Source organism: Phalacrocorax aristotelis, chromosome 2, assembly GCF_949628215.1.
Source record: "Phalacrocorax aristotelis chromosome 2, bGulAri2.1, whole genome shotgun sequence".
NCBI lineage: Eukaryota > Metazoa > Chordata > Aves > Suliformes > Phalacrocoracidae > Phalacrocorax > Phalacrocorax aristotelis.
Window position 1 is genome coordinate 26,246,158 of NC_134277.1, and position 16,101 is coordinate 26,262,258.

At 34.9% G+C, this 16,101-nt stretch overlaps 1 protein-coding gene across 4 annotated transcripts in view; it reads left to right on the plus strand.

Annotated features, from left to right (window-relative positions):
• ANKIB1 (ankyrin repeat and IBR domain containing 1) overlaps positions 1–16,101 on the plus strand; it is a 103,402-nt gene that overhangs the window by 65,794 nt on the left and 21,507 nt on the right. For all 4 annotated transcript variants that reach the window (XM_075082814.1, XM_075082816.1, XM_075082815.1 and 1 more), the window contains exons 5-8: positions 7,380–7,497; positions 11,047–11,255; positions 13,506–13,594; positions 15,299–15,443. In XM_075082814.1, coding sequence (XP_074938915.1) covers positions 7,380–7,497; positions 11,047–11,255; positions 13,506–13,594; positions 15,299–15,443 — 561 coding nt within the window. The remainder of the gene's footprint in view (positions 1–7,379; positions 7,498–11,046; positions 11,256–13,505; positions 13,595–15,298; positions 15,444–16,101) is intronic.

Below are 16,101 nucleotides of genomic sequence, written 5' to 3' on the forward strand. Positions count from 1 at the left end.
TTTGCATCTGGGGTATTTTACACTTTTATTTGTGTAGCAGTTATGTTCTGACAAAATTCTGCAAAGCATTTCAGTAGATACTGTACTGTGCATTTGTAAACCATTTGATTTTTAACATAGCTCTTTAGCTTTCAAGTTAAGCTCAGAGACATAACAAAGAGAAGTTTTATTCATATACTTAATTATGTGGACTGTCTTGAAAGTGTTGCAGGCTGTGAGGCTGGAGGAAATACAGTGAGGCCAGTAAGCTGGGAAACAGTTGCTCTAAACAAATGTATTTTACATATTTTTATTTCTTAAGATGCCTTTCTGTCTAAAAATAAGGGCAGGAGAAATTCTGAAGAGGATAAAATCTGCGGGATAGAATAGGGAAAAAGTTCTGGTGGCTCTTCCTAGACTGAAACTGGGTTGAACGTCACCAAAAACCAGCTGAGTAATGCAGGATTCCGAAACAGTGCATTTACTTTCTTGTTTTATAACATGATGCCCAAAGCTACCTCATACCAGAACTTAAATGAAAAACAGGTAATAACAGGTGTTGTTATTTCGAAGTCAATTTCTGAAAATTTGCTTGAATTCTGGTGTGCCTTACAGAAGACTGTGATTTGCTAAAGACAATCCTGACCAAAAAGATTCTGAGCAAAAGTTTCCTCCCCCATCCATGATCAGATTTTCATTAACTAAATAAGAATACATAGAGAAATTATATGATTCAGTAAATATTATGAAGTAATTCTGTGTAAATTAAAGGACAATAGATTTCTGTATGGCTACTCCCTTCAAAAGTAGCATGACCTTGCCTTTTACTAGCTTAGGCCACTTACGACCTAATGACACTTAAAAGAAAATTCATTCAGATTTAGGTATGAGTAGGCTTCAATCGCACCGTTTCCCTGAAAAATGCCACACATGTTCACATTTATTTCAAAGAAAGTCTTTGTACTGTTCAGTTCAGTTTCTGACTGATTTTCTTGAAAAACTTCAAATATAAACAAGCTTAATTAGATTGTGTATTCCTAGATGAGAGATGTTGAGATGAGGTTTAATATACTTGAATTGTACATTGAAATAACAAATGTAATTAACTCATTTTAGTTTCTCTGAATATTCCCATACAGAGACGCCCAAATTGTTCTTGTAAGAATATAGTTTGAAATTGTATTTTCTCTGTTGTCAAACCCACTTTAAAAGGCTGCTGCAGTTTCCTGCCATGATTGCAGTTTATCACTCCTTTGGTTGTACAAGTAGAACTATTTGGATGGTTATGCCACCAGTGGATCATAGCAACTATTTGGCTTAAAACAAGGAAAAAGTTTTAGAGTGGTACTATGTAGTTTTGTTTAACCTGAATAGTTTCCATCATTATGTTTATACATAGGTTTGCTGGCATATGCACCAGCACAGCTAAGAGACTAGTCAACTTAGAAATATGGGTGGGGCAAATCAAGAACCACTTGAACAGGCTTTCCAGCAAGAGAAAATAATGTCTCATGACTGTTTAAGGTAGATGCTCAGAGCAAAATCAGCTTAAAAACTTGATAGTTACAAGGGACTCAAGTAAAAGGTAATTATGTTAATTTGGGGTCACTTCATTGAGACTGTGAAACATACAGTTCTGTTCCTCATTTGACTTGTTTTTAGCAAAGCCATTGAGCGTGAGAACTGAGATGCAGGCAGGCCTGTAGACCTGGATCCATCTGACATACCAGGGCAGCTTTCCCACATGTTGTAAAGATTCACAAGCCAGAAAACATCAGCCTGGAATTTGGTACACCAATGAGTGCTCTTCGGGCTTCATTCACACAGAGCAATTCTGGCTCATGTGCTCCCTTCTTCCCACCCCCACTCCTTTCTTTGTGACTTTTCAGTGGGATAAGTTCTCTAACTTCTTGTGTAACTTGCCAGCACAAGTGCTAGCGCAAGAGAGAGGCCAAGAACATGTAGCCAGGGGAAATTCATTTTTCAATATTAGCCCTCAGAGTGGCCAAAACCAGTTGAAAAAAAAGACAGCCTTAGAAAGACTAACACTGAACTGCAATCCAAATGACTACATGTCCTCATCCTCCAGGCCTGTGGACAAGTGTCTGGGATGGGCAGTGAAAGCTGTACTTACCACTGGCTATGGTGATGCCTGCAGCTGTTATCTTAGTGGGGCATGAGAAGTGATCCAAAAGCCTTCCCCCAAACACATATCCTTCAGCAAAATTGGCCCTCAGAGACAGTCCTCTACTTTTTTTTGTCTCAATTTAATTTAAAAATAAAAATTAAACACTGAGGAAAGCAAGTGTGCAAAATGCTTGTTTAACATAGTATTTAGATTGTAGTAGTTCAGTGATGCCCTTTAACATCCTTCGAAAACACAAAAAATGAATTAATAAAGAATTTAAAAACTTTGGAACATCAAGAAATGAATTTTTAAAGTCATTTCGTCTCTTGAATGAAGCTTAGGGGAAAAGATAAAACCTTTAAAACCATGAATAGGATTTATTCCCAGGCAAAACAGGCAAACAGACTTAACTCCAATGTTTATGATATGCACAGTAGTATCTGGAATGAGAGTAGGCAGTACCTCCCCTTCCAGACCGGCCATGTTTACAGCAGAAAATAATCCTCTTTTTCATACCAAGCAAAAGATTTTTGTAGTGCTCTGTGCAGTGTCATTGAATTAAGTATGTGTATTCAGAGTAATAACAAAGCTTTGTTTCTGATGTTGAGAACCAGTTCATGTTGTTCTTCACAATGAAATATTACCAACATGAGTGTTCATGTTTAGAATTGAAACACTTAAAATAGTGGAAAAAAATAACTTGCACATACCTTTCTTTGATTACAGAGGCTCTCAAGACATTAAGAAATACAGATTGCTAAGACCCACATTTCAAGTTTGAGAGCCCAACTACAAAGAGCTGTCCATCTTCCAGCAGTTCAGTTTACTCCTTCCACAAGGGTTTCTGAATAAAATCCATTGGATACCAATCCATATGGGATGGATTTCCCGTATGGGTAACATACAGTTACCCAACCTTTTACAACCTCATTTTACTGTAGTGCTCCCTGAGAAATGTTGCTGTAAAAATATATTTATCTTACTTTGGTTTTAGTACACCTCAAACATTGTTAATGATCAACTTAGAGACTGCAGTCAAAGATGGGTAGCAAATAGGCCCTAATAGTATTGAAATACAAACATGATTGTTAAGTGTGTTTCCACAAAATGCAGTTTGGAAGAAAAACAACGTACCAACACACACATAATCTGTATTTCCCTATATAAAATAGAAATGTGAAATATTTTAAGAATGGAATATAAAGTATGACTCTCTTAACACTGTAGTTAGTTATAGCAAAAGAAGATCCATCTATGATGTGTGGGCAGTGGAAAGGGCATTCAAAAACAAGGCAGGAGAGTATTTCAGATGACCTTCTCTTTCTTGATTCTTTTCTCTTACTTTATTGATGAACAATCTCAAAAAAAAATCTCTGTTATATAAAATCTAAGTTTATATTTATCTTTTAAATCTAATTGAAGTTACACTAAATAATATGACTGTAACTGATTAATTTAAAAACTGCTTTTATAGCTTTTGGTTGGTTAATTTGCAGTCTTTAATTTGCTGTTTATTCTAGTGTAGGAGCATATTTGTGTTGGCGATGTGTCCCTGGAAGATAACAGGCATCTTCATTTCAGTCACATTATGTTTTAAACTTTCATAAGAAACACCTGGGGATGAGCAGTACTTCACAGCAGATCATCCAGAACAGTCTTGGCTCTCAGTCAGACTCATAGAAAAACTTTGTGTAATAGCAAAGTATATAATTGCTTAGTTCATTTTACGTATGTGCCACTGAATACTGTAGAAATTCACTGCTAGTGCGTGTATCACCGATTTGTTGAGGGTATAGTAATTGGAATGGTTTTCTTCAGTTCCAGAATTGATGTTGTATAAAGATGTATATAATGCAAATATCATAAATACAAAGAGTTATCTAAAATAATTTAGAAATACTTCATCTCTACAGAGAAAGAATGGTTTATTAAGTGAAAGGAGAGAAGGGGACTACAGGTAGTTTATATACACATTTATATACATGCAGTGCATACACTTGAATGAGTTAAATGGAGTAGAGATGATTTTTTAAATATATGACTCCATTAACTAGAGTACTCCATCCATCCATAAAGGAGGATATTTACATGAGGTATATTTGACACCATTTAATCATACAGTCATCACTGTAGCAAAGAGTTACTGTGCCCTTGTCTCTTTTAATGGTTCTTTGACAAAAATAATAATAGGTTGAAATGAACCATTAAAATAATCAGATTACATATTGAAAGTACTGTCAGGAGAAAAGCAATTATATAATTTATTTTATCTAAATATGAGTGGTACAAAATTGAGAAGAAAATAGTTAAAAAGAAGGGCTCTTGAGAATATAGAATTGTTGAAATCTGTAGTGAGAAGCTCACCAATGGATTGAAGTAGTAACTCAAATAGTATATTCCAAAATCGTTATATAGTTAAATGGTGCTAATATTGAACAATGCCTTTTTCACAGCAAATATCAATAAAGAGCTCCTCCATAAACCAGTATTAAAGGTGTTCTCTGAGCATCATGAGATGTAAATAAAATCCTTTACAGTATATGGCAGCGCAGAGATGAGTCATCAATGTTTGAAGTAGTTAAACCTCTATGATATTACATAAAGGATATACATCCTTATAACTAAGGACTGTCTTTGCAAGTCTCTACAAGACTATGTCTTGTACACATGGACACTTTTAAGGGTTCTTACTGTATAAAGACTTCACTCTGGAATTTCCAGGTTAAGCTACTTAATAGTGCCAGCCTAGAATTTTCTTTCTTTCAGCTTCTTTTGTGGGCTCATATTTTATGAAACAAATGTCTAAAGTTTCAAATGCATTCTTAAGAAATATTTCCCTCATTACTTAAAAAAATAAAATTTGGATTTGTAAAAACTGCAGGATCCAAAAATCCCTGCTGCATTGTGTGGAATGCTCCAGCTGAGATAATGTAATAACTCCGTTACTCAAGGGAGATAATTGCCAGTGGCTGACCTAGAACCAATCAGTTAAATATGATTTTGAGCAATCTGCAGTTCAGGATAAAATACCAGGTCCTAAAATATGGAAGTATGTTGCAGGTTTAACAGAAAAGACACTTCTTTTTATGATATATATGATCTTCAAGAATTGTATACCATTGTGCTGACAAAGCTACTTATTTTTACAACTGCAATTCAAAATGCAGTTCAGATTCAGTCAAGACAATTTACTCTTTGCTTCCATTTTTTTGCAGCAATTCATGCAATTATAACCATTCAGGGTCCTGCTGTTTGCATCCCTCTCTCTCTGACATGTTTTTGTAAATGATCTCTTTTGCAAGAAATTAAGTAGGTCAGTCAGATTCCAGCATGCTATGAATCAAGTGGCCCAGATTTATTTCAGTGCAAGCCATTAACATTCAGATTGTCCTTTACAGAGTCCTGCATGATCAGCAATGGAAGGACATAAACTCCCTGAACTTGGGCAATCAAGATAAAGATCAGGACACTCACAGTCCATTTCTCTTCTGCTTTTCTTGCTTTCTTAAAAAGGACAAAGACCTAGTGCAGAGTCATGGCACCATTACTCTTGCCAATCACAAAGTTTCTAATACCGAGAAGTTCCTGTTCATATAACTGACTAGCTTACAGAGTAGGTCCTTGTGGGAATCAGTTATGTTTTTAGATGGATTTTATAGAGTTTATTATGATACCTAGAATGTAGGAAGTAGGTTATATTTTTAGAGTAGGTGTTTCAAAAGAAGAAATTTATTTAGAATCCCAGGGTATCCGTTTCTCCACATCTCTCATACCTTCTGCTTGTTATCCTCAAAGGGCTATGCGCACAGTAGACTTTTACGTAGATGGTGAAGTTCTGAAGGCAAAACCAGTCTTTTGCTTCATGTCTATGCATGCATGTGTGTGCATATTATCTAGCACTGGAGGGTTCTGGATTATGCTCCACCTAAAATCAAAATATAGAGAGTAAATAATGATGCGTAGTCTTAACTATGGTTATTTGTTATCGCTGCTGCTATGTGTCCTTTCTTTTCCAAATTGATGAAGACAATTGCCATTTGGTGGCCAGGCCAGGTTCCTAATTAGCCCTGAGCACATATCAGTTTTACGTCAAATGTTTTTTTTACACACGCTTTCTGTATCAATTTTCTATACATAACCTGCCACTTGTTTTTCTCTTTCTACCTTTTGGGTATTTTCCCTGTGCAACACTAAGAAATATGTTATTTGCTGTCATGTTCTTTCTTAGTTTTAAAAAGGAGTCTGCAAAACATGTATATGCATTTCCAGTATCTTGGTTGGAGCTATCTCAGAATCCTGAAATTATTGCCTTTTTGTTTTTCTAATTTGACCTTTTTTTAACGCTATAAGGGCATGGAGCTCCAGACCAGGAAGGCACCTGGATGATCTGCTCTGACTGTGTAGGGCTATCAGAGTTGGCCACTGTTTCTCAAAGAGAGTTTTGCTGTCTTCATGTGCAATGAATCTGCAACCTTGGAGATATTCAAAAAAACATCTAGACATGGTCCTGGGCAGCTGGCTCTAGGTGACCCTGCTTGAGCAGGAGGGTTGGACCAAATGACATCCGCAAGTCCCTTCCAACCTCAACTATTCTGTGTTTCTGAGAACCTCTAACTGTATGTCTCACCTATCCTATTCACGACTCAATTCTTCATTTCCATGAAGGTTGATAATTCCTCTAAAGACCTGCACCTAATTCTGTTTACAAATGTATCCCTTCCTACTATAATGTCTCAATGTATCCTTATCCAGGTTAATTCAAAGTTAATAGGTCTCAATTAATGTATAAAGTTAGTGTCAGAAGGTCTATATGCAACATATGTTAACCTCTCCTTTCTCTCTCTCTCCCCTGAAATCTTTAGTTCAAATCTAGTCATGCATTCTCATGCCCATGCCACAATATTTAAGGTTTAATCACTTCAAAATTCAGCTGGATTCTGTGAAAATCTAGCTTTTTTGAGATAGAGATTCAACATTCGGCTAGTTCATCGTTTGAACATGGCCTCCAACTATAATGAAGAGCTCTAGAGGTATTGTCTTTTAGATTTTGAAACGTACAAAGATCATAGTATAAATATTGTGAAATGACAGTGTTTCCATATAACTTTGCATGGTCATTGCTCAGCACAATGAATAAATTTTGTCACATTTTACCTCACAGTTGAGATGATGATCAGTAGAAGTGCTTTAAATGTTTTCATTTTAATAAGTAATTAGAGACTAACTGGAAAATACTGCTAGATATAAATTGTATTTCTTATTCTTTTCAAAGCCATATGAGGGGCTAAGACTTCAGGACCTGCGAAGGCTTAAGGATATGCTGATCGTGGAATCTGCTGACATGCTCCAAGCCCCGCTCTTTACTGCAGAAGCTCTACTTCGGGCACATGGTAATCCAAAACCTTAAAGACTAAAGAAACGGTTTTCAGCAAAATCAAAATTGCAGTTCTATGTTTACTTTTTATTTCCAAGTAAAAAAGAAGTAATAGTTAATCAAATACCAGGAAACAGTTCACACAGTACTTCAGAGAGTACAGCTGCAGTATGTCAGAAAGCATTGAGGCAGACAGGGAAGCTGACAGGAAAGTGATTCAAACTAGGAATTATAATGGAAGACATTTTAACTTAAGCAGTGTGGAGAAACAGAGCTTTTCTAGTTTAGTGAGAGACACACAAAGAGAATTTCCATGATTTTATATGTCAAAAAAGTCAAATTCATTGTATCTGGTTTTGTCAGACCATTGGTTTCCTGCCACTATATATTTGTGTATAAAACTGGATCTATTTATTTGTTTGTTTGTTTGTTTATTGTTGCCATAAAAGGGGTCTGACGACTGTAATAAACGGTTGAAAATTGCCTTGGGGTTTAAAGCATGCGAGTGTATGTCTTTTGAAGGATTTTATAGTTACTCTTTTAATACAGTGTGTACTTATTCGTGTGTATATCTGTAACTAGTTTAATTTCACTGAAATCAGTCTATGCTTTTGTCGTGTAATTTAAAGTGGGGTTGGGAGAATGGGGATATACTGAATTCAGTGTGTTCAATCCAGACAGAAGTATCTCTCTGAAACTCAGTAGAAGCTTTAGGCTTTGATTCAGTGGTTCAAAACTTATGCTTACTGAAGCATCTGCATTGTTACTATATGCCCAAGGAACTACTCAGGCAGTTAATGGTTTGCATGCTCATCACCGTATTGCTGGATTAAGCTTTCATGCCCTATTATTTTTGTGGGGTCCTTGTGAAAATAAAAGGGAGTGGGAAAAGTGAAAGAGGAAAGTATTATTTTAAACCCACAACATTTGGCAGACTTTCTTGAGGAGGTATGGTACCTGAAACTCATCTCTCATATTATTTTCAATAGTTGTGTTCCTTTTAACATTCAATTAAGTCAACATGAACTTGTGCCAGTCTGATGATATATAAGGCACAGTCTTTGCACATATGTTTTTTAACGTTGATTATCTGTTTAATTCTTATAATATATTTTGGATTCTCAGAATTCTCTCATTAAGGCTAAATATTAATAAATATTTGACCAAGTGGGTAGGCAGATTCTGTATCCTGTGCAGATACTTTGAAGAAGAAAATGATAGAAATACTGTTCAAACTCACAGCACAATCTGTAATAAGTCCAGAAGCAGTGAGGTTTATGTAAACTGTGAAGAAATGTCTGCCAGCATCTAGCAAGCAGGAATTGAAAGTTGAGAAGAAATCAGTCTGTGTTGGAAAGGTCATTCTACTGATGTTGCCTTAGTGATGTAGTGGTAGCTTAATGCAATTGGCCAGTGCGGAGAAAGAGGCACAGACAATTTGCAAGTCATGAGAAAGTCAACTGTTTTGCCTGTAGCTGTAGGCATACACTGGAAATTATTCAAACAGAATTTCTTTTCTTTTAAATGAAGAGATAGAATAGGTTCAGCTTGGTAGAGGGAATAACTGAGCTATTTACAAAGGCTTAGACAATTGGGAAACATGAAATGCCAAACTGTAATGTTTTTGCATTTAATCTTGAAATTAGTAAAAGAATAATGTGAAATCTTAATTTACACTTAATGTATGAAAAGCATGTTTTAAATACTTGGGAAGTTCATTATTATGTACTACTTGTAATAGATTTAATCCAACAAACTTTGCTTTCTTTTATCTTACAACTATATCAATTTACTGACACAGGCTGTAAGAGTTAAGAGTGTATTTTTCTTCTTTTTTCTTTTTTTAATTAAGAGACAGAAGTATGTAGAGTTAGAGCCAAGATAAAAAGTGTTGTTATGGCAGTCATGAAAATAACTTCACAGTTTTTCTGCAAGTGTTTTTTCAACATTGTTCATGTTTCTCTTCTAGTTCATTATACAGCAGTTGATTTCAGGATAAAAGAGAGGCAATTCAGCAAATATAACTACCTCATCTTTTACTAAAATTCATAAGTTAGTAAAGAAAACACATTGGAACCCATTTAGTAGCATGTCTTAACCCTGGGTAATTTGAAAGGTACAGTACAAACAAGGTCAAGAAAAGTTTTAGCAAATTTTATCTGTATCTTAGCATCAGTCAGCTCCCATGTGAAAGATTATAAGCTCAGGGTAATTTGAAAAATGCCAATAAAATTAGTAATATTTGAAGTGTAAATATGTTCAGGGTCCATGTCTTTAAACAAATGAAATTAGACTAACTCGTGATAGGTTTTAGCTTAGGTAAGTAAGCACCTAATCAGTAAATCATCTCCAGCTCAAAGGCTTTTTTTCATATTAGGAGGGAGCAGATTTTAATATGGTAGCAATTATTATTTGGCAGGGGCAATGTTTTTACTAAGTTCAGTGCTTAGAATCTATGGTATATTTATCTTTTTCCTATAAAATCTAAAATTAATAAAAATAACACAGATCTTTTAGTTAATAGCATTGAGTTTCCAGTGGGAATACCTAACATTTAAAAAAAAAACTTTAAAATATTTATTTAAAGCAAGAGGAAAAAATGGGGAAATTTTTCATCTGAAATTGTAGTTTATCTTATCTATGCATAGTGTTGATTGTTTTAGATTCAAATCCATATAGGAATTTCACATATTTTTATTTAAATGAGAACTTTTAATTATTTTTAATAAAGTCACTGTTCTTAAGGTATCTTTAGTATTACTCTTAGGAATCAGAAACAGAAAGCATTTTAAGCAATATTTAAGAAAGATTTGATTTAGTTTTAAGATCTTCATACATCATAAAATTTATTTCACTAGTTCTTTTTGTATATAATGAGCAATGCTAATTATGAATAAAAGTAAAGCATTCAGTAACACTTAATTATAGAGTAACAATGTAGTAAGAATATATTAAATATTTTTTGCAGTCATCAGGTGGGTTCCCCCCCCCCCCCCCCCCCGAAATGCATCACTCTCATATGTATGTGTAAAGAGTGGTAATAGGTTGCAAATCTTTTTTTAATCCAGCTGTATCTTAGTCTTCTTCCTTCATTTGTAGCACTTGGCTTCATCTTTTTAAAAAAACACTGCAAACAAAATTGAATCCATATTGAACAACTACTTCTTTCATAGAAAGTGAAAATACTGAAAATTCTGTTGTTTCAAGGGCTGTTATATTTTGATCTGTCTTTGCAAGTCAGTGCACTTCTGGTTTCTGATTGAGTCTCCTAGCTACCACAATGCTGGAAGTAAATAATAAAAATAATTTTATTTATGACTGATATTACAAGGAAAAAAGATGCTTGCAGTGCATTTTTTACATAAATACATTGCATTATGTATTATCTTGGAGCGTGTTCTGTGAAATTTAATGTCTAAAGTTCCATTCACTTGTTCTTTATCATATTTATTTATTTATAAATTTCTTAGCTTAGTATTTATATATTCTGTTGAGGGTGCAGTTACAAAATATATTTTAAACATTGTCAGCTGCATAATTTCCTGTATCTGTATACTTATTAAAGACTGGGACAGGGAGAAGTTACTTGAAGCATGGATGTCTAATCCAGAGAACTGCTGCCAGCGTTCAGGGGTTCAGATGCCAACTCCCCCTCCAAGCGGATACAACGCATGGGATACGCTCCCTTCTCCACGAACTCCACGCACTACACGCTCTTCTGTAACTTCCCCTGATGAAATCAGCCCCTCACCAGGAGACATTGAGACAGCTGTGGTAAGTATAAATAGATCCGAAACTAGCAGAGCAGAACAACTTATGTCTAAACATAGCACACCTACGTGGACCGGAGAGCTGTGTTGCCTTCTCATTCTGAAAATGTTTGTAAAGGTGTAAAGTGTTTCTCTTTCCAAACACGGTGAACAGAGAAGTTGACACCTTAAATATTCTATATAATAACACAGTTGAGCATCTGGCTAATATAAAGCATGCTGTTTTCACCTTGCCTGTCACTCAGAAAGTAGCATTTTAGCCAGCTACAGTCACATCAGTGCATTCGGCTCTTTTCAGCATCTCTTCTCAACTCGTACTTATCAAGATGTTCACTTTCATTGTATCCATTTCCCTGAATGTACTCAGTGCTGTGAACCCTGCCTTTTGAAAATTTTTTCTTTAGAAAACAAAATTGTCTTTGTCTGCATTTTGAAATGTCAGCCCACTAGTGTACCGTAAGCTTATAATTACTTTTACTATGTGTGGGCTGCTTCAAGCAGTTTACAAGGCTATTGCAAATTTGAAATGTGAAAGCGCCTTTCATTAAAATCAGTGTGGTTCTTCTGGAAGACAGAGTTCTCTTTTTAATAATCTGCAGCTGCAGCATTATAAAACTTTTGCTTCATGACCTAAGCATTTTTCTAGAATATTACATGCAGTCTTGCAAATGGATCATCCCTAGATCTCATATTAAAATTATGATTTTGCATTCCTGCACAGAAATCTTTTATTGCTTTAATTTTAAAATGCGGGGGGGGGCATATAGAAGGAATAATGTTATCATACATTTATTTACATTAGCATTTAAATATTGTCCAGGAATATTTCCTAATTAAAATGTGTAATGAAAGATCACGTGTCTTCAGTTTTACGTTGTGTGTTTTGTTTTTCATTGATGGTCCATACACCGTGAATGCAAGTTTGGATAATGATTCCTATTCTAGATCTAGTGTATCTAAATCCAAATCCGGAGTTATACATTTAGTATTCCTGTTTGTTTAAAAATTTTATAAGGAGCTATCAAAATAGTATTTTCAAAATGTTGTTTATGAAATAATGCATATTTTTCTGAAGTCTCTCATTTTGGCAGGAAGACAAAAACTAAAAGGAATAGTTAAAACCACAAGCTATAAAGCTCCTTTTCAGATTTTGCATTTACATCCTATCTTATAATTAAAGCGTTTCCAGTAAATGTTCTGTACTTGATATTTTGAACTCAGAACTTCATTAAATTCCTTACTTTAAAGCTACATTTTGAACAAAATTGAAAACTTATAAATTTAGTAGCGAACATTTTTGATTCATTGTCAACTTCTAAAATATTTAATTTTGGCAAGGAAATAAGGTGAAATGACTGAAACAACAATAAATGCCTTCACTGAGTTTTGCATTTTAAAGGCCAATTTTTTTTGTTTGGTTTGGTTTTGTCTGTAATACAAGTGCTTTTAAAAAGTGGCATACCACAGGCTAACTTTTTAAAATGTCCTATGTGTGTATAATATCTGATGTATTGAAAGTTGAAGTAAATTTGCGTGGAATATTTATTCCAATGGAAAAAGAAATCCATTTGTACTCCTTGAAGAACATGAATATTTATTTTCATGCCTAACCACAAGCAATGAGTAGTTTCATCCCTATGCTTTAGATGTTCTAAGAGTAAGAGTCTCAATATTAAATTTTTTTTTTTCTGTAGTACCTAACTATAAAATTCAGCAGTGGTATCTTCTGTTGGAATATTTGTAGCTTAACTTGTTCTTTATTTTGACTGAAGGCCTCAAAGTATTTCTAAAAAATAGCATTTATGTAGATTATTACACAAAATAGTTGCTGCTGTTGCACAATCAAATTGCTCAGCCTTCATTTGACCTGATTGTGTGAGGTGCTAAACATTTCCTGTAGCCTCTGTCATCTCCAAACTCCATTTCTGGCTGTCTGTGAAGCTGAATTAAAAATTCAGGTCCTTTTTGTCCCTAGAACTCTGCAGGGCGAAGTACTTACTGAGCTGGAGTACATGATGGAAGGCACCCCAAAATGTGCTGTTTGGGTAGGGAGGTATAGAAACAGAGATCCTAATCTTTCCCATTTCTATTTCTATAGCTTAAATAAATTGCTTTCTAGTTACAGATAGATTCCCTCCCACACTGAGCACTTCAAATTTTTGCTGAGATTTTCCAATTAGCGTGTCCTGCGAACAGTATGAAAGGCTTTAGCTTTAGGGTATTTCTTAATCAGAAGTATTTTCTTCCTCTACAGTGTGACATTTGTATGTGTAATATTTCTGTGTTTGAAGACCCAGTGGATATGCCGTGTGGACATGACTTCTGCAGAGCATGCTGGGAGGCGTGAGTATACGTACTTTTCTATCTTTTAAGAAACTTTCGTACTTGCCATTTTGAAGGGCAAAGGACAGACACCATAAACAGCTAACATTAAAGTACCGTTTGGGTTTGACCCTATCAAATATTTACGTTGTCACTCAAAGTGGACATCAACTGTTTTAGGCTTACATAATGTTTGTTTTGGTCCTGATTCAGAAAAAAACTTTTAAGCAAATGTTTCAAGCCTGCGTGTAAATAGACGAGCCTACTCTTGATTTGCTCAGTGGGTATGTGGTGTTGGCGGCATTGGGGTTTATACTTTCTAAATTAAGCACATGCTTAATTCCATCTCTTAGTTTAACACACTAAACTTAGGCATTGTAAATCCATTTCCAGTCAGAAAAGCAAATAAAATGCTTTCTTATGTCAAGGGTTAACAACTGAGGAGCAGATGTAGTATAAAGTAGCATAATGCTCTTGTTACTATGTAATTTTTTTTAAGGTCAAAATAGTCATGCTAGTAAAAAACTCAGACATGGATAATCATGCTAGTATAAATATTAATCATACCTCCCAGGAATAATTGGATCTGTATGCAGTGCCTTTATATTCATCTTTGTCCCCATTCAGGAGATGGTACTACTTGAACTGTACCACTATAGTGTCTTGTTACAGTGTCAAATCAGCACAGCTAGTCCTACTGCAGGTCAGCCCAATTTATATGAACCCATTCCTCCTGTGTTAAAGAAGAGCACTTTCTCTTCCATATGAGCATTTAGAAGGCAATTCTTTTCAGTGGCAAGAAAATTAATAGTCATGCTTCTGTTGTCTTGCAAATTGCTATGCAGCAGTATAGAAGTTACCAAGAGATCACTGGCTTGACTTGGTGCTTCTAATTTGGGTGCTGCAGTGTGTGTACTGCGATTTGTGCATGCACTCAGAACTACAGTTCAATGTCAAGCAAGTGTTGTCGGTGGCACATCTAGGGTGGAATTCATCTTTCTGAGGCAGTTACTTGGAGGACAGCCAGGACTGAGTTATCCTGTTCTAAGATATGAGTCTAAGATGGGATGAATTGGCCAGTCTCTCTAGCTTGACTATTGAAGGATCCCAGGTACTGATTTAGAATAGCTGCCTGTCCTTTAGATGATTAGACAAGATTATGTCAGATTAATAAATAAGTAACAGCTTTTAAACTAAGCAACCTTGCACACTGTGAGTTAAAGTCCAGCTTTCAGCAGATTTCTGAGCTCATCCTGTCTTGCATTCCAGTGCTTAGGGACCATAAAGATCTCCATTTAGAAATTTGTTTCCAAGAGCAGACCTATTTTGACTAGCACAGTTGTAAAAATTAATTGCATATTAAATTAATTATTTCTTAGATTAATTACACTTACATGTTCGATTTCTGATTTAAATTAGAAGAAATGCTCGGTTTAATTAAACATTGCATTGCTGTCTCTGATAAATTGTGAGGATGGAAACCACAAACACATAGGGCTAAGCATAGCTGATGGTGCTCACTTTTGAACCATGACAGTGTTCTTTTATTTTTTGTTAATTATGCTGTTCATCAAATCTGTAGCTTTTTTGAGCAGAAAGATATACTGCCTATTCTTTGTTTAAAAATTGATTAATGTGAATATCTGTAAACCTAGTATAAAGTATTCAGCAGCCGTTTAATTTTTACTTTTTATTCACAAATACTGACTGACAAAATTCTGGCAGATTTTTGAATCTGAAAATTCAGGAGGGTGAAGCTCACAACATTTTTTGCCCAGCATATGATTGTTTCCAGCTTGTGCCTGTAGACATCATAGAAAGTGTGGTTTCCAAGGAGATGGACAAAAGATACCTTCAGTTTGACATTAAGGTAAATTATCAAACTGTTCCTGTACACTCACTGTATTTCATTTTATAAAAAATATCTTACAACTTCTCTATGAAATGCTGCAATATATCTGTAACCTTCCAAGTAGAAATTCATAAATTAATATGTACACTGAATTATGGCTGTCTTATAAAACATAATACCAATGTTTGATGTACCACTGAGAAAAAAGAAGGAACATTATTTTTATTCCTTAAGCACAAATGCAGTACTTCCATAATGTGTAACCTAATGCAGTATTACTAAAATGATTTGATCAAACTACAAAGTTCGTAATAGGTGATACAAAGCTTTCATCAGCCAGACTTATTTGTGTTGGCAATCTAAAATTTTCAAGTTTTTGGATTATTTTTATTACCAAGAGGCTGTTTACATTCAGAAATAGTACCTGTTTCCATTTTAAAAAATTATTAGAACACGTGTTTTACTTAATTTTTTTTCCCATCCAGTGCTTGATGTCATTGCTTTATGTAGGAAGAGAAGTAGGAAAACCTTGATTTGGTTTTCCTGTTTGACTTTTTTAACGTGCATATTTCCATCATTGCAACTTGTTTTTAAAAGCAGTCTTCTAATTCACCTTTTTTCTCTTACACTAGTAATGAACTAGTCTTTGAGATAATGTGCTACTTTATGAGTGCTG